Source organism: Acanthochromis polyacanthus, chromosome 2, assembly GCF_021347895.1.
Source record: "Acanthochromis polyacanthus isolate Apoly-LR-REF ecotype Palm Island chromosome 2, KAUST_Apoly_ChrSc, whole genome shotgun sequence".
Classification (NCBI taxonomy): Eukaryota; Metazoa; Chordata; class Actinopteri; family Pomacentridae; genus Acanthochromis; species Acanthochromis polyacanthus.
The window spans coordinates 23,701,308-23,729,195 of NC_067114.1; the positions used below are offsets into that span (position 1 = coordinate 23,701,308).

General features: G+C 40.0%; 1 protein-coding gene across 1 annotated transcript; it reads right to left on the reverse strand.

Moving 5' to 3' along the window:
• Positions 1–1,194: 1,194 nt before the first annotated feature.
• On the reverse strand, positions 1,195–27,781 carry LOC110969462 (enhancer of mRNA-decapping protein 3-like). Its single transcript, XM_051940005.1, is given in 8 exon segments — positions 1,195–4,764; positions 5,290–5,507; positions 7,417–7,570; positions 16,172–16,193; positions 16,195–16,535; positions 25,135–25,325; positions 25,833–26,012; positions 27,689–27,781. Coding segments are annotated over 7 exon segments (1,425 nt in total). The 5' UTR covers positions 25,997–26,012; positions 27,689–27,781; the 3' UTR covers positions 1,195–4,429.
• Positions 27,782–27,888: the final 107 nt, after the last annotated feature.

Sequence of the window (27,888 nt, forward strand, 5' to 3'; positions counted from 1 at the left end):
TCTCTAAACGTGTTTCACTAATGACCACGTGTAAATAAGGTGGCTTCACTCTATGTCTATCTCTCTGTTTTATTCAGAGTTTCAGGGTTTTATATTTAACAAACATAAGAAACCAATCCTCTCATCTTGCAGCTTTTTGTGTCTTCAGACTTGGTTTTTGGTCTGAACACGTATAGCTGAATTTCTCCAGCATTACAACTTGTATTTGTAAAGCTTAGAGTAGTTTTACAATCTTTTCAGCAGAGTTGTAGGTGAGCTGATGTGATGAAGCTGCAGTAAGTGGGGAGGTTTTGTGGCGACAGAGACAAGGACATCATAGATCATTACATTCTAAATGAAGCAACAGTGCAGAATTTCACCTAAGCCATTTGAAAGCTAAAAGGGATTAGTTTCATGAAAAATAACTCAACTTCTAAACATGTAACTTTGATACAGAGGTGAACTTTAGGGATTAAATCTCTATTTTGCACCAATATAACACATAAGCCTTTCTCCAGGAAGAAATAAGACCAAGTCATAAAATCTGCTGTGAAAAGACATTACAATGTATTATAATTGCTATGTATCATTACTAGAAACAGACTCCACTATTAGAAGTCTTATGATGGGATTATGGAAAAGTGTTGGTCAGTATCACAAATAAAGTAATTCACTATGAAGGATGGCAGGTCGCATTGTTTACCGTTCATTCTATCATCTGACTGAGTAGCTCGATGTGTAACAAAATCATACTTTATAAAGTCATTATGTATTTTAAAATCTCAATGCCCACATTTTAAATTATAACTGCCAAATAAATACAGCAGAATAAAAAGTGCAGTGTGCCCATCATGTAATGTAGTGGTGCTAAAATAAAAGGAGCACTCAATTGAAATGTGTCTCTCAAAACTGCGCTTTGGTGTTTTAACTAGGATTTGTATTTGGTGATTACCACCGCCCACTCAGAACTTGCAATTTACACACTTTAAAAAAATGTATACTGTCGATTGCCCACCGTCATCCTAGCATCTGCATTTTATCAGGAAATCAAGGCTCAATATATATGTCAATTTGAAATATTTAAATATTTTAAAGCTTCAGATAGACACGAGTGGCTCTCCTGCATAGCTAAAGTTACACTTAACAGCATGTTTGTAAAGGATCTGCATTCACATCAGTAGTTTTTTTTTTAGAAATAACCAAGAAGGCTGGCAATACATGTAAACTTATTTTATTGCCACTTTTTCTCCATCTTCCCTCACACAACTAAATCTCAACATCAGACTCTTCTAGAATAAAACATGCGTCATTTTAAACAGTAATGCAGTTTTATCACAACCATGACCGCATTATAAGTTTGTTCTTTGCTACAGTAGAGAAGAAAGGGAACAGAGAATGACTGTTTTATCCCAAGGGTGAGCTTCCAGGAGAATTTTAAATGCTTAATTTCCATGAATATTCAGATCTTTTATTTCAAACTTTGTAGAAGCACCAATAGACTAAGTAGCTGTGGACTGAATGACTCTCCTGTTCACCACAAAGTTATTGATTCTTTACACTTTGCAGCAAAATAGCCACTGACATTCTACAACAAAAATGATCACCCTTCTCTGACAAATTAGCAAAAGGACAACAATAAGAGATGTATTCAGAGTCCAGCCAGGAAGTACAAAATAAGGGATAAATTAAATACAAATTTAATCAATTAAGTAGGTTAAATGCAGGACACTACAAAGCCTAGCCATCCCACTTATGTTTCTACTCAATGTACAGCCATGGCCAAAAGTTTTGAGAATTACACTAGTATTGGTTTTTACAAAGTTTGCTGCTTCAGTGTTTTTAGAGCTTTTTGTCAGATGTTACTATAATATACTGAAGGATAATTACAAGCATTTCATAAGGGTCAAAGGCTTTTATTGACAATTACAGTAGGTTTATGCAAAGACTCAGTATTTGCAACGTTGACGCTTCTTTTTCCCCAAAACCTCTGCAATTCACCCTGGCATGCTGTCAATTTACTTCTGGGCCACATCCTGACTGATGGTAGCCCATTCGTGCATAATCAATGCTTGGAGTTTGTCAGAATTTGTGGATTTTTGTTTGTCCACCCGCCTTTTGAAGATTGACCACAAGTTCTCAATCGGATTAAGGTCTGACGAGTTTCCTGGCCATGGACCCAAAATTTCGATGTTTTGTTACCCGAGCCATGTAGTTATCACTGTTGCCTTATGGTAAGGTGCTCCATCATACTGGAAAAGGCATTGTTCGTCACCAAACCGTTCTTGGATGGTTGGGAGAAGTTGCTCTCGGAGGATGTTTTGGTACCATTCTTTATTCATGGCTGTGTTCTTCGGCAAAATTGTGAGTGAGCCCAGTCCCTTGGATGAAAAGCAACCCCACACATGGATGTTCTCAGGATGCTTTACAGGACTGATGGTAGCACTCACCTTTTCTTCTCTGGACAAGCTTTTTTCCAGAAGCCCCAAACAATCGGAAAGGGGATTCATCAGAGAAAATGACTTTACCCCAGTCCTCAGCAGTCCAATCCCTGTACTTTTTGCACAATATCAGTCTGTCCCTGGTGTTTTTTCCTGGAGAGAAGTGGCTTCTTTGCTGCCCTTCTTGACACCAGGCCATTCTCCATAAGTCTTTGCCTCACTGTGCGTGCAGATGCACTCACACCTGCCTGGTGTCATTCCTGAGCAATCTCTGCACTGATGGTGCCCTGATCCCGCAGCTGAATCAACTTTACGAGACGGTCCTGGCGTTTGCTGGACTTTCTTGGGCGTCCTGAAGCCTTCTTCACAACAATTGAACCTCTCTCCTTGAAGTTCTTGATGATCCGATAAATGGTTGATTTAGGTGCAATCTTAGTATCAGCAGTATCCTTGCCTGTAAAGCCCTTTTTGTACAAAGCAATGATGGCTGCACGTGTTTCCTTCCAGGTAACCATGGTTAAAAGAGGAAGAACAATGATTTCAAGCACCACCCTCTTTTAAAGCTTCCAGTCTGTTATTCAAACTCAATCAGCAAGTGATCTCCACCTCGTCCTCATCAGCACTCTCACCTGTGTTAACGAGAGAATCACTGACATGATGTCAGCTGGTCCTTCTGTGGCAGGACTAAAATGCACTGGAAATGTTTTTGGGGGGGATTAAGTAAATTTTCATGGCAAAGAGGGACTTTGCAATTAATTGAAATTCATCTGATCATTCTTCATAACATTCTGGAGTGCATGCAAATTGCCATCATAAAAAATGAGGCAGTAGACTTAATGAAGATTATTGTTTGTGTGATTCTCAAAACTTTTGGCCACGGCTGTAGTCTGTGGATAGAAAAGAAGACTATTACACAGCGACTTAAGGGCTCCTAAAAGGTCTTCTTGTATAATGTCAAAAACACACAACTTCCAATCTAAAGATACAACTGAATTCTTTGTTCTGGAAAAGTTGACATTTTGCTGATCCAAAGATTTAACACAAGGTCACTATGGTGACCAACGGAGAGGCAGTTACTTGGAGTGACTGAATCTGATGAGTCAAAATGGAAAATGTTTAATCATTAGGGTTTTTTTTATACAGCCAACTAGCCATAATCCCCAGAGATAAACCCGGATCAGGATGGAGGAGCCCCTGGAATGTGTGCTACAAATTCATGTTTAATCTGCAGGACTTCAGAAATACAGAAAAAATAATCCTCCAGGAATGTCTGCCACCATTTTTTATTTTCAGTGTCAGTGGTTCTGAACTCAAGACACCAGTGCATCAGTGTAAAATAGTGACAGAATAATGTAAATGCAAATATATATTTTTATCATTTATCATACATTATTCCTGAGATGTAGTCCAAAAATAAATACAAATATAGATTCTGTGTTACCTTTTCATTGAAACATGCTACAACCGTTATTTGACAAAAAAGCACCTCTTTGAGTAAAAAAAAAGTAACAAATTGAAAGAGTGGACACAGACATCAAGTGTGGAAGTTCAATGGCAGCTCTGGATTGGCAGACAGCATTAGGCTGAGCTGAACTCCAGGTCACAGGTCAGAACCAGACTCCACAGGCAATCTAAAGGAGGAAACAGGAACTGTGTCTGCTGCTTTGACTGACCACAGGGTCAAAGGTCAAAGAGAGACTCTCAGTGATCAGCATTTTGTAAACATATTCACATCATCACAGAGCCCTTATCAAAACACACCAAAGACAGGAAACCTTTCCTTTTCAAAAACAAGAGGTGCTGCACGCAACACATGGCGACTGCTGAGATGACAAACCTGCAGCTCACGCATAGTTCAGTCTCTCATACAGTGCTCCCAAAAGTGTCAAAAAGTTGTACACACATTGTAACATTTTTTTTGTCATTTAGTAGCTCTTCTACATTCACAATTCTTTGTACTAACTGTGGAAAATAAGACTACTCTCTCACAGTGTCCAAATATACCATGTCTGTTACGCCGGGTGCAGAGGGATGACAAATTTACATCCAAAGGGCGAGTGGTAGTTGATGCCAACTTCTCCGTAAACCAGCTTAGGGATGCCGATGTCACAGAGGTACACTCTGCTGTCGTTGTCTGCCAAAGGTAGTGGAAGCCCTAAAGAGAGGGTCCACTTTGCCTCCACAGCCTGATGCTGCTCACTGAGTGGAGGATCAATACTCAGGACTGGAGCTCGGTTTCGGTTGGCCCAGTCGGCACCTGACTGGTACCAGGACTGCTCCCTCAGCAGTGGGTTCTCATGGCAGTCCAGACAGTTGATGACCAGATCGACTGGGCTCGCAGGCAAGTCTAGGACACAGGTAGACACAAAGAAAGTATTTCAAAGTTACTTCACTTAATGATTAAAGCAATAAATTTGTGGTGCGTGTGGTCCCCCTCCAAACTGAGCTGGCGATTCTACAGGAATCTATAGATGTCAAAACAAGCGTCAGATAGCCTCATAAAACCTCCTCCTAAAACGTCTGACTGCATCAGACCATTCACGTAAGTTCTCCCAACATTTACAGACTAAAGAATCACAAATTATGACAAATTTCACCAATGTTAATTTAGGGCAACTAAACATTTCCTGAGATGAAACTACATTGTTCTGAGTCATACTGAATACAAGAACAAAATGATTCAGGAGTGTTTTAAAGCATGCAACTCCACTAGAGGGCAACATTTGTCTGCACTTGTCCCCTCTAACAGGTCAAGATGAACTAACATTTGCACACTGTCAATCTCACTTACATCGTCCTCTCCATCTGAATAACTGAAACTTGTGTAGACAAGGATTTAAGCCCCTAAATACCGTGTGTTGGTGAGCTCTACCTTTCACGCTGGCCACCTGCTTGCCGCTTGTCCTGCTGGAGAGGTTGACCTCGCTGGTGACTGACTCCTGCATCCTGACAATGTTAGGCAGGAACAAGATGACCTCCACTTCATGGTTAGCCAGGTGTCTGCCACAGCTGATACCCTGGGCTCCCTGAACATGGGGCCCACACAGAAGCACCACTGTGGGTCTCTGGTGGACATTTTTTGGGGTGAGCCTGAGGACAGTCAACAAGCGATACCGAGATTTTTCCACAAAATATAAACCATTACCCACACTGATACAATACCTGTCTTATAAAATAAACTACATTAAAACACCACTTTAAGAGCAGGTGATGCCGATAGACAAATTCCCAAATCTAACACACTAAATTAAGCTTTTTGCAATAGGACCTGCAGTCAGCCAGTGCACACTATTGCCATGTGATGTCCTGAATCTGAACTGTCAACTCATACTGTGACTCAATCACTTTTCAATGTGTAGAATACAATGTTAGTATTGTATAAAGGTTTTAGATATTTATGTTATTATTCATCATGCAATACCATCAGGGAGGCAAAGAATGGTGTTACCCCTGTGGCAAGTTGTCCAACCTTTTTTTTTTTTTTTTTTTAAGACAATGGGTGTTCACACCAAATATTGATTTGATTTAATGTTTTTCTGTTTGCTGAACTTTGCATGATATTAACTGATAAATATAAACTAGTCACTTCTAAAAGCCATGTGCACTACTACACATGTAACAGCAGTGTGAGCTACCAACAGGTAGGTTAAAGAATAACTGAAGAAAAACCCAACAAGCGAAACTCACAACTCACCCTTAAACAAGTTAAAATTGGATAAACATTAAGCGGAAAAAGCCTTTTTAGAAATCGACAACAAACATTAATAAAGTGTGTATACAGACTAAATGATCTTCAAGTCTTTTTGTGAGGTTGCATTTTTACTGAGGTTTGCAAAATCACAGTTGACCAGCCTTTGGCATCATTGCACAGTTGGTATTAATCTTTCTTGTCAGAAGGACAACATAATTTTGTGCGTGTAGAAGCCAAAAAGCCCACAAATGTATGTAAAAATGGTAAAAGGTAGCTTTCAAAAATTAGAGGAACACAAAATGTTAGTTGTTTTAATTATTAAAAGCTGTCAATCTGTTAAAGATTGATCAGAGATCTAATTTATCAGTTAAAAAGATTTAGACAATTTTAGCTAGGCATCAATTGTCGAGTTGTGCTGCCGTTTACAATAACTGATTGGGGAATGCAAAAATGTAACTGCTTTAATTTAACTGTGATAAATAATCTTGTAACTAGTAGTATAAAAAGCTGCAACCTACCAGGTTCTTTAAAGTGATTAAGGGACCTTTGTTGATAATAGCACTTGACTAAAGCAGATAAACTATGAGAATCATCCTATTTACAATCCCAGTTTTAAATTTTGAAAATCGGGCAAGTTATGAGTTACAGCTTACACAAGCAGCCAATTATTTGGAAGCTTAATTAAAAGCATGTTTTAATATGAACCGAATGACTAAAGAAAGAACTGAGAGTCTGTTGGCTGTCAGTAAAACCGTGGATACCACTTAACATCTGTGATTGTGTCACTACAATACAAAACTAAACTTGATCTGAGCTCCCAGTAGTTCTAGTGTAAATTTCAGACACCCACGTATCACAGAGAAAAGTTGATAAAGGGATCTGAGATGATAAACCTGTTTGTTATATGAGCTACTGCACTTTGGTTCTTTGATCTTAAATAGGACTTCACCTCCCATAATGGTTGCAGTGAAATGATACGAAACGGAGTGACTTCAGTCTAATCGGATGTTCCTGACCTGTTGTGCAACTGCTCAGTGTAGCACCTTCCTCAGGAAATGCACCATGAGGGCGGTCAGGGTTAACACCTTCTAATTTGTAGTAAAGACGATTGCCATGGTGACCGGAAAACATGACAGGAAAACAATAAGTTGGACAGACCAGCTTTAATGACTATAACTAATTACACAGAGATGTTTGGCACATTCTTCCTATTATCATATAATTGTCTAACTACATTCTTGCACCAGCCATGAGGTGGCAACTCTTTCAGGCTTCTTCACTACTGAAACCAAGATTGGTATTCCTTACCTGTTTGGTCCACCCAGCAGTGTGAGAGCCATCTGACTGGAACAAATACCTGTCGTCTCCAGCCGGCGCTCAAGAGTCAAGCCCCAGTGCTCTGCAGCTGCTAGCAGATGCTTATGAAGCTTGTAGGACACACTGGGAACCACCAGGCCTGAGTCTGCGGAGGGAAAACATGAAGTGAAATAAACAGCATGTTAATAGTATTTTATACTTTCTCTTTCCAGATGTAGCGGAACATCGAGGCACATCAAAACATCAGCTGGTTCTTGGAAGCGTATGTCCAGATGAAGTTACCTTGATTAGATAAAGTAACAGTAATTGCTGTCATTACCATTCAAATACTGATTAGCTATCAAAGTAGCATCTAGCTCCATGCCAAATTTGGGCAACTCCTAACTGGTAAACATGTTCTACAGGTGACTTTCCCATAAAAAAAGTTTAGTAAGAAAAGCAGGTTGATGCTGTTGTAGGTCCCTTTCATATATGCATTAATCTTTTACAATCTGAAACCAAAGCTATAGATTCATACATATTTGCAAGTCTGCATTCACTGGGATGGGCAAATGCTGCAGACAAATTCACACAAGGTACCATAATTCGACATTACGCCCGAACTATAAAACACCTTCTACAGTTTTGTGTCATTTTGCAATTTGTCTTCATTATGACACCTCGAAAAAACAACAGCTGTGGTAGGAGTCAAACCCAGAAACCCGACCTCTCAGACGAGGACAAATATTGGTTGACAGATAAACCTGCTTCTATGCTCTCAGGGGGTGGTAGTTATGTGTAAGCAACACATCTCGCACTGTGAGCAAAGCGATTCCTTGGGGAAAAGCCCTTCGTCCTCCTCCTCCTTCTGACCTGATCTTGTTCCCATCACAGAAGATTCTCCATTTCCTTTCCTGTTTGTCACTGCTGTCTGTGGCAACAAAGGGAAGATTGGCAGCCTTTACAAAACATGACAAACATGAGGCGATCAGAGTGAGACGCCTATCCCCCACGGGCCCCGAGTTCACACGCACCATCACATGGTTTCTGACCAATCCCCAACCCTTAGCTGTGGGACGGGGCTGCACTGGGCTGGACCCCCCACACTGGCTGCTGCCTCAGTCAAAACATACAGCAGGTTAGCGTGACAAAAAAGGGGACAAACATCATACACATATGAACACCTGCACCTGTATCCCAACAGCTAGTGGTGAGAGATTGGAGGAGACTAAATATAGGAGAGGCATGCTGGGCGAAAAAAAAACAACTTCTGTTCTCAAAATATACTGCTTGCAAAGGTTGCTAAATAAAAGAAAAAATACCGACAGCCTCATTCATAGACTATGCATTTATAATTTTCAGTGTATTTTATGTACAGAATTGAGTGAAGCACTTAAAAGAAACTTTTTTCAATTCTTTGACGGAGCACACGTCAGTATAATCAGAAACTTGTGGCAAATTATTTTTCTGACAAGAAAACACTGTTATGACTTTGGCAAATGTGTTTGTTTTACAGGTTTGCTCACATGACAAATATACATCACATACAGCATTTACAACACTGAGTAAACTGCCCTTTCTTGCACTTTTTCTGCATAAATAGGCAGATAAGAGTTGTTAGCAACACTATATCAGCGGCACAGAAGCAGCCTCATGAGCACCAGCTGGACAAAACACAAAGATATTGAAAGTAAATCAGGATTGATCAGTTCTCCCTGAACAGTAACTCTTAAGTTGTCCTATAGGAGGGTGCTTCAGCTCTCACTGGCCAGTGTTGGTAAGGACTGTTTGTATGTGGAAGCTGCTGCAACAGTGGCACAAACAAATGTACGCATGTGTGCAGGAAGGTGACGGTATAATTTTACACTTCATCAACAAAAATCTAACATTATATCATTATTCTCTGGAAGATTAAAGAAATCCAGATTGATACTGAAGAGTTACCAGCAATACATTGGCTAATAGTGATTCTTGAGAACACACAAAGCGTTTCTGAAGAACAACTGCCCAGTGAATCCAACATTGGGCTGCTATCTTTGGGATATCTGAAGGCATGTTTTATTATCTTATACAAATTTTTATCGGCAGTCCTTCTCTTCTGAGGAAATTGCTTAAATCAACATGTTTTTCTGTGTCCATCATCTCATGTCACCCACCCTTGTCAGAATTGTTCTCTTCTATGTATTTTTTTGAATTACTGTATTGCATAACTACAATTCAGCCTCTTATCACTGTACAAACTGGAGTGTGTGGAAACCTTTAAAGGGCCTGTGCTAATCCTCGGCTGTCTACTGCCTGTGGCACATTAGAAGGGTAATGAAAGTCAAGCTGGGGGAACTGCACGGATCAGGATCCCTTTGATAAATAAAGCTGCTGGGAGGCAGTTAAGTCCTTAATGGCCTCCAACAGATCTCTGGCCTGGTAGCTGAGAACTTGGTGGCCTTGCTGGTGTGCACAAATTCACACTGACACACACACACATGCCAGCACACACCTCATCCTACAACACACTCACAACAAGCTGTTGTACAAAGACACATACGCCCACAGCTTCTCACCCAGGCATTCAACACGGTCAGAGTGGCACACACATTCTCCCACGCAACACACACACACACACACCCTCATACACAAGATAATTACACATAAACACAGGTACTCATGCCGTGCCTGATTGAAATTCTTGCTTATCTTTAGATTAACCCTGCTCCCCTCCCACTATTCTTTTATTGATACCACACAAAGACTGCTAATATATTTCAGTGGACAGCCGAAATGTGAAACATGCCAATCCTCATGAGCGATAAGCGCAGGAAAGTCAACTGCTTCTTGTCATGCAAAGTGCTGCCTCGAGTGCCAAGCTCAGGGGAAGTGGGAGTTGCACTAGTATGCACTAATTGCTTTTCAACCATCCCACCAGGTGCGCCTCTTAATAACTCTCTTGCTGAAGTTGCCGCTACCAAAACTACCCCCTCCTCCCCTGCACACACACACGCCATCTCCTCCTCGCTGACACACTCTCACACACATGCAGTAATTTATGTACACACCCACTTTCGAAGTGGTGCGAAAACAAACTCAATAGTCAACTAGCTGAACCGGGTAGCCATGAGTATGCAGCTGTGCTAAAGTAAACTGAGCTGGAAGCAATCCTTCAAGCATGACAAGGAAACCGACGGGACTGAAAGCAATACACGCTGGCTGGATATGGGCCATGTGTGACTAAGGCTTGTACTGGGATAGGGAGGGTCAGACGAGGCTGTTTCATTCACACGAGAGCTGCAGAGGTAGCAAGACGGGGTGCAGGGTCATTGGGGCACAAAAAGAAGCTTAATGCAGTAATCTGTGAGATGATTTTTTTTAGCATTCTGGAAATATGTTTGGTGCCAGCAGTTCATTGTTGCAGCTTTCTTCACCATGTTTTGCACAAATCATCTATTGATCAAAAATTTATATGACTTGCATCTGTTGAAGGTCTGAGTACTGAATCTGTGCAAATACAGTTAACACAGTGACAGCACGGGAGATTCTGTTCTTGCACAGAATTTATGATTTTGTGCGCCGGCAAAAAATCAGGGACCGACACCCCACCAGGTGGAATGTACATGAATTTAAAATCATTCCTAAAGATCAGTACATCTAAACTGCAATTTAACGCCTAAATTCCTCTTTTATTCACCTGACAGCCCGCAGTTCCAAAAGAAGCTATTTATGGTTTACATCTATCTAAAGATTATTGCGTTAGAATGGTTAAACAACGCAATAATGATGCTGTATTTGCATTCTGTATTGGCCAAAGTGACGTGGTATAAATAAATGAATAAAAGAATAGCAGGTAAACCAGTCGGCATTTGACTTGGTTGCACTATGCTTGCGGTCTGGCTTGTTTGCACTGAGGTTTCACTGCAGAAAAGCAAGATAATAGCAGAGCTAAACTTACACAGACTGCAACTTTTACAATAAACAATGGACTATAGAAACAGGCCTGTAAAATCCCCATGCCAGCACGTTATGTCAACTTAACCTACAGCTGGGCACTTTGTTTTGCTTTCTGTATTCTCCTATTGTTGATTTATCTGTTTACTGGCAAAGATTCCAGGTCAAGAGCTCTGCGGTTGTTCCTGCTTCAGAGGTGCTGTTTATGTAAGGCTGTACGGCGGCATACTAATTACAGAGTACAGAGGATGGGGATTATGATGACAGCCCTGGGAAGCAGATCTGCCTGCACAGTAAGAAAAGGAGGCTCGGCTTGGCAGCTGTCTGCCGAATGAGCTCTGCTATGTCACTACAATCAGATACAGTCTGGGGAAAATCCTAGAAACACCATCAATACACCACTCTCACTCCTACAGCCAACTGAATAGCTGAAATTGCTATCTAACATAATCTTTGCCCCAGCCATCCTACTCGTGCTCATCTTCAAACAGTGCAGAAAGACTGCATGAATGATGAATGCAAAATCCCAAACTAGATTTGAAGAATCTGCTGCCATTACCATGTGAAAACAGAGCTCATATATACACTACCAGTCAAAAGTTTGGACACACCTCATTTAATGTTTTTTCTTTATTTTCATGATGTTTACATTGTAGATTCCCACTGAAAGCATCAGAACTATGAATGAACACATATGGAATTATGTAATAAACAAAAAAGTGTGAAATAACTCAAAACATGTTTTATATTTTAGATTCTTCAAAATACCCACCCTTTGTTTTTAATGACAGTTTTGCACAGTCATGAGCTTCATGAGGTAGTCACCTGAAATGGTTTTCTAACTGTCTTGTAGGAGTTCCCAGAGATGCTGAGCCCTTGTTGGCCCTTTAACCTTCAGTCTGCGGTCCATCTCATCCCAAACCATCTCTGTTGAGTTTAGGTCAGGTGACTGTGGAGGCCAGTAGTGGTTTCTTAGCAGCTATTTGACCATAAAGACCTGATTGGTGCAGTCTCCTCTGAATAGTCAATGCAGGGATGTGTCTGCTACTAGAACTCTGTATGACGTTTATCTGGGCTCTAATCTGAGATGCTGTTAACTTGTGATTTCTGAGGCTGGTGACTCGGAGGAACTTATCCTCAGCAGCAGAGGTGACTCTTGGTCTTCCTTTCAAGGGGCGGTCCTGATGTGAGCCCGTTTCATCGTAGCACTTGGTTTTTGTGACTGCACTTGGGGAAACTTTAAAAGTTTTTGCAATTTTCCAGACTGACTGACCTTCAGTTCTTAAAGTAATGATGGACTGTTGTTTCTCTTTTCTTAGCTGGTTGGTTCTTACCATAATATGGATTCTAACAGTTGTCAAATAGGGCTGTCAACTTTGTGCCAATCTGGCTTCTGCACAGCACAACTGATGGTCCCAACCCCATTAAGAAGGCAAGAAATTCCACAAACTAACCTTGACAAGGCACATCTGTGACTGAAAACCATTTCAGGTGACTACCTCATGAAGCTCATTGAGAGAATGCCAAAAGTGTGCAAAGCAGTAATCAAAGCAAAGGGTGGCTATTTGGAAGAATATAAAATATGTTTTGACTTATATCACATTTTTTCATTTACTAGATAACTCTGAATGTGTTCATTCATAGTTTTGATGCCTTCAGTGAGAATCTACAATGACATTTAATGCAGTGTTTTATAAATCCACTGTCTCACCAGCCCACCTTATCCTGCTGAAATAATAACTATATTTTTTGCCAGAGAGATTATTTAGACGGGAATCTTGATCATTCATGATAAAAGTCTTTATTTAGAACCACACTGGGGCAAATTTGTCCAATATATACTTTTTTCCCCAACTTACTCCACATTAGGCCGGTGAACTATTTGAAGAGCAACCTACAGGGTAATTTTATGTAGTAAATTTATACTTCAAATTTCTTGGAAATTATTGCTTAAGCTTGATTTAATGTGTTTTATGAGACATGAAGAGAAAGTTCAGATGAAAAAACAGACTAAAGCTGTTTATTCTTTTACAAAGCATCACATAAAGCCCCTCTGCTGCAGTGCACTGCACAATAGTAGGTGGTAGTTAAGACGGAGCAGCTGTGATTTACAAAGTTTGTTTATTTTCTACCTACTTTGCATTTCACAGTATTTCATTATAGTGATTGTTGTGTTTGTGCAAAGTGCACAAACTCCAGCCTGTCAGGACATCAAGCCCACACTTTTCCTAACAATGAAGCTGCTTTCATGCTTGTGCCAGCTTTGGGCAGATGAACGGTAGGGGCTTCACTGTTGCAACTGTCACTAAGAACATCGTTGAGTGCAGGGCTCATTTTAGACGGCTTGATTATGTTTGTGGAGACACAATGAAGTTCTGGAAAGGATGTCTAAGGCATGGCTGTCTGAGACTGATAGCGGCTGCAGTTTATTCAGTGCAAATAACTGCTTCAGTGCCATCAGCAGGAGCAGTGTCGCCAGGAACAATGGTTACAGATTTGTTCGAGATTCAACTTAACAAGAGCACAACTGTGTACTATAAGTTCTCTAAGTTTGGAAACTTCTACATTATTCTGCTCTCTCCTACCTTACTCTGTCTATTTTTATCATGTGAAGCTGTTAAACGTACTGTTGGTTTCTGTTACACAAGACATGACACTAGCTTATCCTGGACATTATTTTGGCTAATTCTGGTCTGTTCCTGGTCTCTGTGACACTCAGCAGGCTCATTACTGTACATCAGTGGCTCATCATATGCACGTGAATATATATTTTCCACCTCTTCTGTGTCATAACTACTGTTAGGATCCATAGTTCTTATCGTTCAACTGGACCTAGCACGGCTGCACGCTTTTTTGATGTCACAACTCGTGTAAGTTTTAGGGACGGCATAAAATTCTGTTACAAATACTCTAAATGTTATTGCAGTAAATACAGAGACATTCTTTAATAAACTTACCTTCCACTTCATTTTTGCTACAAAATAATTCTCTGAAGTCTGAAATTGCTATTTAACCTTTTTACCACAAGAAGGCGGAGTACCAATCTGCTCGTAGTGTAAACCCTGTACATACAGATGCATCATATCACTCTGTCCTCCTCCATTACCACCCACCCTCCACTGTTTCAGTTCCTAGAGAGTGGGCTGATACAAAGACCCAGGCATGTCTCTCACACCTTGAACTCAAAGGCCTGTGTTTGAATTCCTTTTACTTATCTTGTGTCAGTATTAACCAGTTATGTAACGAGTGAACCAGTGTGAGAAAGGACAAGGTCATCATTTCTGTAGGCTTACACCCGAGGGGTTGCTGGAGGTCATGATAAACAGTAACCAGGCCTGTATGCTGCCAGTCAGCCTGCCCCAGGGTGAACTCTCTCCGACCAATGGGAGAAATGAGCGTCACGTCTACTGTGAGCCCCTCTTTATCGCACATGTTGTTTTTCTCGTGGTGTTCAATAGAAAGAGTGACTACAGCACATTCCTTGCAGTACTGAGAGCCTATTTAGTGCTCAGTATCAGGTATAAAAAAAAGTTAAGCATATTTCACCTTTTGGAAAGAGCTGTGACTGAGCTTCCCAACCGTGCTTGTCAAAACAGTGTTATTACATAACCAGATGGTACTCCTGGCCAAAGTTGAAACACGGTGTTCTTCCACTGAGCTCTACTCTGTCCAAGATAAACTGTGTTCACAAAGCTGACATGATCACTGATAAAACGGCCCAAAGACAGACTTCATTTCATCTCATGCTAACTATCTCATGTCTCATGTGGAATTAAATCGGGGTGACTGTGGAAAATCCTCCTGGAAAGCACAGGAGAATGTACGAGGGGGGGTATGAGGTGTGATTGCCAAAGCTTTAAATAACATCTTAATCACTCTTATTTTCCTCTTATCACAAATACAAAACCATAAATGACAAAGTCTTATCTGCACAGAGCTTGTACTATACCTAATGTGCTTTGACTCATAAAAAATATGTTGCAATACCACAAATAAAATGCTGTTTAAAAAATAAATAAATTATTAATTAAAGAAGAAAAGATTTCAAATTAGCTGCTTTGTCGTAAGTGGATTTTGGATTTTGATTGGCAATATATATGAAGTTGGTGATACAATTTAGATTTTTTTTTGGATCATTTAAACCAACGAGCAAACTAACAGTACGTTGCTACTTTCTCACGTCAGTACGCTTCACTGGCAATCAAACATAAACCTTCTATGTCCCACTGACAATTTCAGTCAAATATGGTCAGAAACATCACATTTTATTATTATTTTTGAATTTTCTAAGGTAATTTTATACAAAGGTGATTAACAGTGTCTGTGTTGTGAACCACTGTCTTTTGCTGACTGGGTTCTCCAGTGAGTATTTACAACAGCTGGACAGTGAATGTGAGATTTGCTCAACACAAACTAAAGTTGTGTCATTTGTGATTATAAAAGAACATGTCAGACAGGCTTACTGTGTGTTTCATTTAAGAATGGTTTTCATAAATTTACTGACAATATGAAAAATGCAAGAATTTGAAACTATTTGTCATTTCTTTTCAACAGACTACAATAGCATGGGTCATGTCAAAATCAGCTGGAGGTGTGTGTTCCTCAAGGACTTGATTTAACGATTTTATATGTGACTCAACTGTTTCAATATTTGTTGGTTTTCTATCATATCCACTAACAACACAATATGTAGAGAAACAGAAAAGGCTAGGTGCATACATGGCATTCTAGTTCCTGTGTGTGTGTGTGTGTGTGTGTGTGTGTGTGTGTGTGTGTGTGTGTGTGTGTGTGTGTGTGTGTGTGTGTGTGTGTGTGTGTGTGTTCTTCTTACCAGTACAGTACTCTTTACCCCCAATGCTCAGGCGTCGTTATCTGTCTGTATGTAACTGGTTTCCCCTCCAGAATATTCTCGTCATGGCGATATGACAGGAGCTTCTGCTCGGCCTGCCTGCTCTGATGCTGTGTCCTGCTGCTGTGGATACTGGTCCCGTCAATCTGGGAGAAGACAGCAGCTTTGTCGAACAGAGCCAGGTTTCCCTCGAAGTCAAAGTCAGTGTCCAGGTCCCCATCTGTCCCGTCACCAAAGCGCTCATTGTCCTTCGACCTTACTGGTCCTCCAGCTCCTCCATTCCTCGCACTAGTTTTCCTCGGCATGGCCTGCGTCACCCCTCTGCTGTTTGATGAACCTGCAGGTGCTGCAGACCAGAGAGACTTTGAAATATAAGTAACAACACGAGCGGTTGGGCTTTATAGTCATTTGTAGACAGCTGACAATTGTTGTGCAAAGAGTAAACACAAGCATAAAGCTAATTTTCTGCTTTAGTGTGATGACTGCTTGCATATAAGAAGATTGTCTACAGAACCATGTTGGCAGACATAAAATCTGAATATTTTTAAGACACCAATGGAACCTCTCTCTCTCTCTCTCTCTCTCTCTCTCTCTCTCTCTCTCTCTCTCCTCTCTCTCTCTCTCTCTCTCTCTCTCTCTCTCTCTCTCTCTCTCTCTCTCTCTCTCTCTCTCTCTCTCTCTCTCTCTCTCTCTCTCTCTCTCTCTCTCTCTCTCTCTCTCTCTCTCTCTCTCTCTCTCTCTCTCTCTCTCTCTCTCTCTCTCTCTCTCTCTCTCTCTCATTGTACACATCCCACTGCATAGCCATCATATTAGCCTCTGACTCAAATAAACTCCAATGTTTGTGCACATCGTATTAGAAGGCTGAGGGTGATCCCAGGTCTGCTGAATTTCACCACAGCCAGATATGCTCATGATTCTGTTCACAGCAGAAAAATGGCTGTAGCTGCAGCAGGAGAGCGACATGTTACAACAGAACACACTGACACTGAACTGACAAAGAGTGGTAAACTATGCATGCTCAATAGTATTTCATATACACATAAAAAGTATACCTCCAAACAAATATTTTTGTATAATTATTATTTCACACTGACATGACCGCTATGATGTTTCAGCAAGAGATGATCTTCCTCACTAGATGTTATTGAGACAACACATTTGTATTTAATAGACAATTCATGCAGAATCATTCCGTCATTATTTCCAAATGAATCTGAGAATCCAAGATATTGTATTGGGCATGTTAATGATAGATTGTAACTAATTCTGGGATGCTGTTTGCTATATTTAGTCTTCTGCAAAAAATTAAAAATTGCCATGTGCAAAATTATTCATTTTCTTTCTCAGCTATCAGTATCAAAGCCTTCATTTGCCACCACAACCATTAAACAGTTCATGCAATTTGTAACATGCTTTCTCTGTGTCTGCACTGGGATTTTGTTCCACTCCTCTTTTGCAAAGATCTCCAGATCTTTGAGGTTGGAATTCTTTGCTGCCATTGCTCCAACTTTCAGCTCTTTGCACAGATTCTCGTTTGGATCCAGATCTGGACGCCGACTGGCTCCAATATGTTCAAATTGTTTCTGATAACAATTTCTTGACCACTTTGGCTGCATGTCTCAAATCATTGTCTTGTTGGCAGCTCCACTGCTGCTCAAGACCATGTTTTTCTGCAGAATCCTAATGTCATCCTTTCTCATGTTGCTGTTTACTCTGACCAAGTTACCTGGCCCATGGGCTAAAAAAAATTACTAAAGTTTTTTTTCCCCCCACCACCATGTTGATAGTGAGGATGGTGTTCTGTCTTTTCTTTTTTTTTGGTCAAATGACTAACCCATCCCTTTGTCTACACAATTCCATTGTCATTTAATCTGACCACAGAACTGATGACCAAAAGCTTTCTTTGTTGTCCAGGTGAGATGTTGCCAAAGCTGGGTAAGCCTTTGCGTGTCCTTTTCGTCATTGTCTATGGATGGCAGCCTTTCACAGTGTCTGCTGGAGTGTCTGCCTTGGGATGCTGAATTGCTCAGATTCATCAGAATGAAATTTGCAGTGGTCTTCCATTCTTTGGGACTGAGATTTTTCACAGAATCAAACACTTAGACATGGTTTCAAAGCCTTTTCCTGTCTTGTCAGCTGCCGCAGTGCCTAACTAGAGGTCCTCACTAAGCTCTTTGGTTTTAGCCATGACTTGCTATTGACTGAGTGACTGATTGCATTGCTATTTTGAAATTATAGTGGACTAAAATGTTATAGAAGATGGCAGAAATTACCAAAACCATTTGGAATTTCATGGATACTGCACATACTCAAACCTTATGACAATTTCATGTACAGGTATGTATAGTATTGGACAGGGCTTTTTTTATTTTAAAAAAAATTGTTCAAATTTATCAGCAGCATCTCAAACACACAATATCTTACTACAGGAGGGGTTGGTGAGGCTTGAGAAAGATATCTGATCTGATTTTATTGAAATAAATTTTCAAATGTGTCCCTGAGTGCAAGAAAATGTTATCCTACAGATAGTTAAAAAAATAAAAGACAAGATATTCTATTATGTATGTTTGGCTTATCATAAATAATAATGATAATAATAATACTAACAATAACAAAGACAATAAGATGGAAATGGTAGTTTCATTTAACTGGAATGTCAAGGGCAGTGAAAAAGATGACCAGCCAAAAAAAAACATTTTACTTCAAATTTTATTCACAAGAAAGCATTTCAAATGCAATTTCAGAATTGTTGGCTAAATCATCATTATTATGCAGTGTAAACAACAAATTAATAAAATACAACTTGCATTTTGTGTTGCCCAGATTAAAGTTCACCTACTGAGGGTTAAAAACAGGAACGCGAGGTGCTGCTCTGAACTGCCACAGGCCTGTTTAATTTTAAATATACATTAGTCCTGAATATATTTTCTACCTGTCAGTGCAGCTCACATCCTAATCACCTCTGAAAGAAGCTATGAGCTGTCATACTAAACAGTAAGTCACTGTGTTGCACATGGTATAATCCACACACAAAATGTTCCTGCACTCAGCAGGTTCAAATTCTGACTTGATGGTTGTAACTCTTTTTACTGCATGTAGCTCTGACTGAAAACTAGTCTTTTTCTCTCACGATTAGTTACGAAAACCCACTACTGAGAACAAAACACCACTGACACGCAAAACATACAATGGCTGACTGAGCGGGGCTCAATAAAGTTTACATACATGTAAGCACAAACAAAAAAACAAAATGAACTAAGAACAAAAAAAAGAAAAACCGGAAAAACCTGGCCTTCAACCCTAACCATCCAGAGCTCTCACGCTAACCAGGAGACAGAGAGGCACAGTCGCACGCTACTGTCAGTGTGACAACTAAGGTACTTTGGCCTCTGTCACGCAAGACACTAGGAGGCTCAGTCATAGTACAGTGGCGTTGCTACAAAGCTGCAAACAAACTGTGAGCTAATTTGAGACCTGGCTCAGCATAGAAATATAGTCTTACAACCACCAAACCGGGCTGATTTCAGCTGGGGGTGTGTTAACATGCAATCACAGTTTCTACCGCTGCATTCACAAAATACAAACATTATCGTGTCTTGTTCACCCTTAAGCACATACAAGTGAACTCCCAAACAAAGGCGAGTGTGTCTTAACTGTTTATAAGTTATTTGCTATTTGCAATCAATTTTAAGTAGAATGAAATGCATCCAGCATGTTGGAGAGAAGGTGGTGGGTCAGTGTGCTCACCTGTGTGAACAAGGATACAGGCTGCCGGCCTTATTACCACAAGCCAACAATGGCTTTATTTACAAGGAAGTGTTTTGTCATGCTATGAATCAAAAATCTGAATAACCTGGGCAGAGCTCCAAGTCAAACAGGCTAATGAATAACAACTACACAGACAGTGAACCTCACTGATTTGAGTTTAGACAAACCTACCACCACAAATTAGCACAATGACAGAGGCCAGGAATATTTCAAACTGAAATATGGGTTATGGTAAAATTGGACCGCTAAATACATAAATATTAAAACACAGAGCTGAAACTGTGACAAGGGATATAATTAGACATGTTCATGTTTTGTTTTAGACATCTCTATGCTTTGCCATCTAACTTTTTGTCACAGCAGTTCCTTACCTGGAAAATGCCATTTTCAGCCATATCATTTCAAATAAAAATTCTGTGGTCACTTACAAAGAACAACATGGGAGTCTATGAGGAAAAATCAATTACTGAAAAGTGGCAATAAACATGAAGTCGACCATAACAGTGCATGTTTTACATGCTATATGCACAATTTTGAATATTCAGGTGAATATTCCCACTATATCATTATTTCTACACACATTTTCCAAATCTCAGCTAATAAGTATAGCATTTGTGTATGGGGCAGTGTGGCCTAAAGTGATTAATGCCTTCTGTAATGGATGCATAATTAGTTGGCAGCTTCATTACCATTGGCTAAATCGGGCTAAAAAGAGATTTAGCTGATGTTGAAAAGTAAAAAAAAAAAATGTAAAGTGTCTGTCAGTCAGATGCAGCACCCTAGAATTAGATGAACTAATGAGGTGCAACCAGCAGGGAATCTAAAGTTTAGCTGCAAAAAGTCAATGCGGTTGCAAAAATGCATGCAAGAAGATGTAAATTAACCGCAAATGACTTGATACAATGTAAATGTGAAACTAACAGGATGTCATTATCGTAAAGTGCAACCCTTTTGTTTGTTTTTTTTGTGCATGCAGTGTACACGGCTACTATAGACTACAGGGGGGTAACTGTAATGCAACAGCAATATATGATCAAATACAAGGCTAAAGTGAAGTCATGTCACTATCATTCAGTCACAAATGAAAAAGGGAGCAGCTGGAGATGGTGGCTGGAGTACAGCAAAAATACAAATAAACAGAGGTAGGGCTGACTATTCATTACTATATGCAAAACCCTGATTTGTTGCTGGTTGAAATGAGTCAACCTGATGGGAAACCTCAGCTGAGGACATGAACATGAAAAGTTCAGCATCATCTCAGTAGCTACAGCTGGCGTGCTGTGACAAAGCTTTAAATCACACTTAAACACACTATGTGGTTAACAGTGGAAGCCTGTAATCAAACTGGGGTGCTCTCTGCATGAATATGTGCAGTTGTGTGAATGTTAAGTTAAACAAATCCCGGATGTGCAGCAAAATCTTTCCAAGGTATGAAAGCTGAAAATTCTGAAGGAAGGGTTTCTGGGAAAACACGAAGCTGGATATGATTTCACTCCACATGCAGAGGTAGCATGCTGGTAATTGGAACTCTTTTCATAAGAGCAAAGTCTGTAGTTGCTCTTCCAAAATGCCAGTTTAATGGGATCTATTTGAGTGTAATGGAATTTGACTGTGCTTCTGGAGGCCTGTGCATCTCTCTCAACAGCGCTTAGTCTCTAGATTCCTATTTTACTCTCCCAGAAAGATCAATGGCAGATATTCACAAACCATTTCTGGAATCCACAATCTTGTATAAGCAACCGCCCACCCTGCTTTCCCTTCTTTGTGCCCGGGGGCTTCTTGGGAGCATGGCATTGCGTGTGAAAAGACCAGCCCTGCCCAAGCCACTCAGCACTTTGGCCCCATGCAATTTGGGCATTAGCTCCCTGGCCACCAGCCTGAGAGCTAGAGATTAAAATAAAAACTCAAAAGGTAAACATTGCCTCCACAATTGATATCGCTCAGGCCTTCCGAGCACACTGGGACAACATGGCTTCCTGTCGGGGAGGGGGTGTTTCCTGTGCCGGCCAAGAGCAAGTGAAGGAAAGGAGATGGGGGAGAGAGAGAGGACAGGCGGCTTTACATAACCTTCTCTTTAGGAGCAGACACCGAGAGGGAGGGGGAATGTTTATTGATTTTAGTCACACACGTATTGTAAAGAGGAACTTTGGTACAAGCGTTTAGCACGCTATGGGAATCTTAGGGGGAGTTACAGTGAGACACAGTTTGGTTCCAAGTTCGTGTTGCTTAAGAACTAGTGACACACAGGGAGGTACAGAGACTGGGTCGACAAGTTATGAGTCTTACTGACTGACTCAATAAATGAAATGAAACCAAACTAAATAAAATGAGGGGGAAAAAAGAGTTCCTATTGGGCAAGTCCGTGACAGGAGGTCATTTTTACAACCACGCTGAAGACAGTCAGAGTCTATCAGCCAAAGTTTTGACCTCTGACTCCTCCATTGTTCAGTGATCCTGAGTGTGAAAGTGAACTGACTTTAACTGATTACTGCAGAGGCCACAGAGCTGTCCATGCAGACTTCCTGCTCAGTCTTGACTAGAGGAAATGCTGTTTTTAACTTTTATCTAATCAGGAAGGTTAAGTAACACATTCTGATTTTTACAGCTACGTGTACAATTTGAGACAGGGGAACATGTGTTTCACTATCAATGTGTGTCAAAGCAGCAGAACTGTGCTGACAATTTATTACATCTGATTTAGTTTTATTACACCATATTTGTTCTATTAAAATGTAAATTTTAATCAGAATGACTGCTGCAATAAAGGCAGTAAAGTAAAATGAAAGATTATATAATTAGCTTTTTTATCATTTACAATACAAAGACTGTCAATATTTTACAGGTTTCAAAAACGACAACACATCAAAAGCACTACACGACAGACAAAACAAACTTTGAGATAAACAGCAGCTACAAAAACAGCAGCTAATGAGCCAAGCAGACACAGAGTTGAATCAACCCCACTACTGCACAGTCTGAGCTGCAATATAAACAATAATATAGGCTTCACAATGGATGAATGTTTTGGCCGCTCTGCTGGATTACATTCCTGGTACTTTGTCAGTGATTTCTTCAGACTAGTGGAACAGTTGGTTGCATAAACCGCATTAAACCTAACATTACTTTAACTGCATTAAAGTTCATTTTCATCCCGTTGAAATTCTTTTTCACCACAGCCAAGCAGTGGCCAAAGCATATTCAGCTCTGGTCAGGACAAACTACAATGCCCAGGTCTTTAGGGAAAATACTGCATGATTTTTTAAAAGCCCATATTATGCCCATTTACAAAATTACATTAAAAAAAAGGGGGGGGGGGGGGGGGGGGGTCTGCTAGAATGTAGAACAAATTATTTTTCTCATATTGGACACTGCTGCAGCACCTCTTCTCACACTGTCTGAAATTCTGTCTCTTCAAGGCCCCACTCCAGAAACACTCAGTTTGTTCTGATTGGTCAATAGGCCTGATGAAAGTGAGGTAAAGTTTGTTATGTACCGTAACCCCAGACCTTTGAATACAGAAAGAAAGCATGGCAAACTGCAAGGAAGCTGCTCGTTCTTTGTCTGGGGACAAGTCAGTCTAGTGTCACAAGCTGGGCTTTGTGATCTAAGTAAGTGGCAGGTGAAAAACCTGGATTTAAAATGAGGTATTTCAGACAAGTAAGGAGCACTGTTTTCTGTGGGAGAGAATAAACTTAGCTTGGGCTTGACTTTGTACATTTGCAGTGCATTTATATGCCCTAAAAGGCAAGAGGGAATTATAAAAAAACATAATATGGGTTCTTAGAAGAAAGAAAATTAAATATTTGTGCCACATTTTGATGATTACCTTCTTCAGTAGAAATGAATAGGCTTGGGACTGGAAGCCACATGCAAGCTAGAGGTCAGAGATGGATCGCTCTACTACACTGCAGTTCATCACTACACCACTAAAAAGTCCAGTGATTGGTCAAAGCATAATACAAATTTACACATCACGCTGTTCTAATATTTGATTGGGAAAGGATTTGAAAGTGGCTGTGGTCCCACAAACCCAGCATCCGGTGTAAAACCTTAAAGCCGTCTCAGTACTGATGCACCTCAAGGAAGTAACACTGAACAAAGCACATTTCTGTTGAACGGAAATTCAAAGAAAGGCCTTTGAGTGGAATCAGAGTGTTGTGATTTGGCACAAATGCAGTGCATGAAAAGTAATTAATTATCTGACATTTGAATTTTATTTATCCTCCAAATCATTTCATCTGCTTTGAAAACTGCTTTCCTTTTCATTGTAAGCCGGGAAACATCTTTACTGTAAAATGTAACACAGTGGCATTGAGTGACTTTGCATTTTTAGCCTGTCTTTAGTGGCAACTTTCTGAAAATTACAGAGTGACTGAGTGACACATGATGCCGTCGTGTGTCACATTTCCGTCAGTCACTGAACAATATCTATGTTCCGCTCACCAACAGAAGAGTACTGTACAGGCATTGCTGTGGTAAAATTGTGTCATGTCATCACTCACAACATGCTCTCTGCAACAATAGTCTTTTTCTGTGATGTGAGAACTAGGAAATGCAGCATCACTGTGAATAAGCAAAAGCCTTCAATAAACCGTGCTTTCCAATTTTAAGAAACCTATGTGAACCTGTCTTAATGATTTCATAACAATTGTAAAATAACCTTCCACTCCTATTGTATCACACTCACACAATCATCATCCTTTTGCACAATGTTCAATTGTTGGAGCATGATTACCACATAATTTGTCGAGGTCACGAGTTTTTTCATTTCAAAAAGTCATTCTGTTATCTGCTACTGATGCTGTCAGTAAGCTGAGCTCATGTTTGGAGAGAACCAGCTTCCATGTGAACTGATGATGATGAATCACCATTATCATTATTTAATCATAAGAATAATGGATACTGAGGATAACTGAACAACAGATCTCAAACAGTTCAATCATTCTGGCTCTAACTAAAGACACTACAGTTCTGTTTAATTTTGAACACTCTACTCTCTTCAGCTTGGCAAAACAGAATGGACCTGAATTACGGCCAATAATTATGTGGCTTTCAGCAATGTTACTTATTATGAGGCATTATATTACTCTAAAAAACTTAAATATTTGCTCACTATGTTCCCTACCAATAAAAATAAAGTGTGGGGTGATTAAACCTTGGTTCATGTATCTGCCTACCTCTGCGTAGGATAGTGACTGGAGCAGTGCTGGACTGAAAGCTGCCACTCGTTGAGTGAGACTGAGTGGTTCTGGTGCTCTGGCGTCCTGCTGACATGAAGCTGGGTTCTGTTGAAGCCTCCTGTCCAGAGCTGGGCTTGTTCAGTGTGTTCTGGATATCTAGAAACTTCAATTCTTTGATATCCACGGCACTAAAAGACAAAAACACTGACCTTACTTGGAGCTCAATCTGATCTTGCTCCTGTACTGGAATTGGCATTTCTTCTTAGATGGTTCCTTCACATTTTCCTATTCAAAAGCACCGGAATGTCAGCTTAAAGACTAATTCAATGATTTACACTCACTTTATATTGTCTACAGCTTTCTAACTATTAATGCAGAGCATCAGGAGATATGAAAAATTGGTAAAGGTTTTGAGCTGTTTTTAAAGTCTTACATTAACGCTAGAAGCCAGACTTTAGAGCATATTTAAAGAGTTATCACTTTTTATGACTGTCAAATGTCTGAGAAAGGGTGTTCAAACTTTAGACTGGCAGTGCATTTGGAATATTACTGGGAAAATACAAACATTTGACGATTTGTTTGTCTTCAGATATTGTATGTGGAGAATTGTAAAAACCCAGTGAAAGTGCATCCATTTTATTTTATTAGATAAGAAGGTAGAGATGGGATTTTTTGGGGTCATTTTTTTTTTTTACCTGAATGTGACCTCAGGAACAGAACACTTCACTCCATTGTGATAGGGTTGTCTCAGTGAAATGGTTTGGCTGACATGATTAACAGATGACACCTCTCCCTGATAAACTCCCAATGCCACCCCACAGTTAACTGACACAATGCTACCCAACCAGTGCGTGGCCATTCTCCTCGCTGTGTTCCTGCAGTTAAAAATATAAACAAAAGAAATGAAGGTGGTCGATTTAACAGTTGTTAAAATAAGTACATTGTATAGGCTCATTAAAGGAATTTTGTCTGAATATAACAAAACACAGCTGCTTTTGGGCTATTAAATAAGTAAAATAATTCATAGTTTTTAAGAATAACCTCAATATGAGCAGTGTGGAGAGGACTTTGAAAGAAGCAAATCTCCTCTAAGGCAAATTATTTACCGCAAATCTAAATGAACAACTAATTCAATTAATAGCAAGAAAATAATGTAATTCTTCTTTGCTGTTTAGTCAAATCTGGGTGTGCTGGTGAGAGTTGCTTCAAGAGAACTTCGGCTGATGACCTCATATTTCTAAAATCATCTTGATCTGTTACCATATCTAGCACTTGTATTAAATGCAGGAAAGAAAATGCTTTACCACCATTCTTTGGTAGCACTGAATCTAAATAAGGCTGGGAAGCCGTGAGAGAGTGTAGTCAGATATACCGTTCATACAATGTCCATCTAAATCTCTTCATGTTTGGCTTGTTCTCTGCTCACAATAACATCAGAAGGAGACAAAAGATCGTTTTATAGAGATAAGTTTGTTATTGGCCAAAGGAGTCACCAATCTGTCCTGGAAAAAGGCTGGCAGGCTAAATATGGGTCGATGGATTTTGGAAATATCTGCAACTCTGGGGTATTTTCATAGTCTATCTAAAAAGAACAGATGTGGCACTTATGATGGAAGCACCTGGGGATAATTTGTATAACTGTACATTGTCCACATTTGTTAAAGAGCCTTTCAACATTTGTGCATTACTCTAAGATGGATCTGTATCTCAACTGAAATGTCATCATAACATAATACAAACATACATTACCATTCAAAAGCTTGAGGTCACTGAGAAATATTCTTATTTTTCAAAGAAAAGCATTTTTTTTTCAATGAAGATAACATTAAATTAAAGAGAAATAAAGTCTAGACATTGCTAATGTGGTAAATGACTATTCTAGCAGGAAAAGATTTTCAATGGAATATCTGCATAGGGGTACAGAGGAACGTTTCCAACAACCATCACTCCTGTGTTCTAATGCTACACTGTGTTAGCAAATCGTGCTGAAAGGCTAATCGATGATTAGAAAACCCTTGTGCAATTATATTAGCACATGAATAAAAGTGTGAGTTTTCATGGAAAACATGAAATTGTCTGCGTGTCCCCAAACTTTTGAATGGTAGTTTATATACAGGAAGGTGTTTATGTGTGTTGTGTTTCTAGGTATTTGTATAGGTATGAATGCATACCCCGGTGTGTGTTAAATGTTGATAAAATCATTGTTGGAGGAAAAAAGACCGACAATATTCCACCATGTACCTAACTTTGTGGAAATATTAGCTAGCTGCCGTTTGTTTAATAAGTTTTCATGTGTTGCGTGAATTTGAGAGGCAATAATCTTAATTTCAACGTCCACGTAAGCGCAGAATTCGCAGAAATCAAAGAAAAAGCACAACATTTAGCTACAAAACTAACGACTAGTAAGCTGTGCTGGCTAGCTTCACGGCTAACATTAGCTTCGCTTCTGTCCGTTGCTTGCTTGTTTCTTTACCTAAGCGAACTAAAAACGAGTGTCTGCTCTTTAAAGTACCAAGCCTGAGGATATTCAGTCGACAAAGCACAGATTTACCTTGTCTTGAAATCTGCAGCGAGATGTCAAAATGAGCCAGAGGCCGAGCTGTTGTTTGTACTGAGTTCCGGGTTGATAAGACACGTGACTTTTTTCACCTCCCACGTGGGTTTGTTGTGATTTTTTTCTGATGTTCTCAACTGGATCTGACTCGCTCTCTCTCTCTCTCTTTCTCTCTCTCTCTCTCTCTCTCTCTCTCT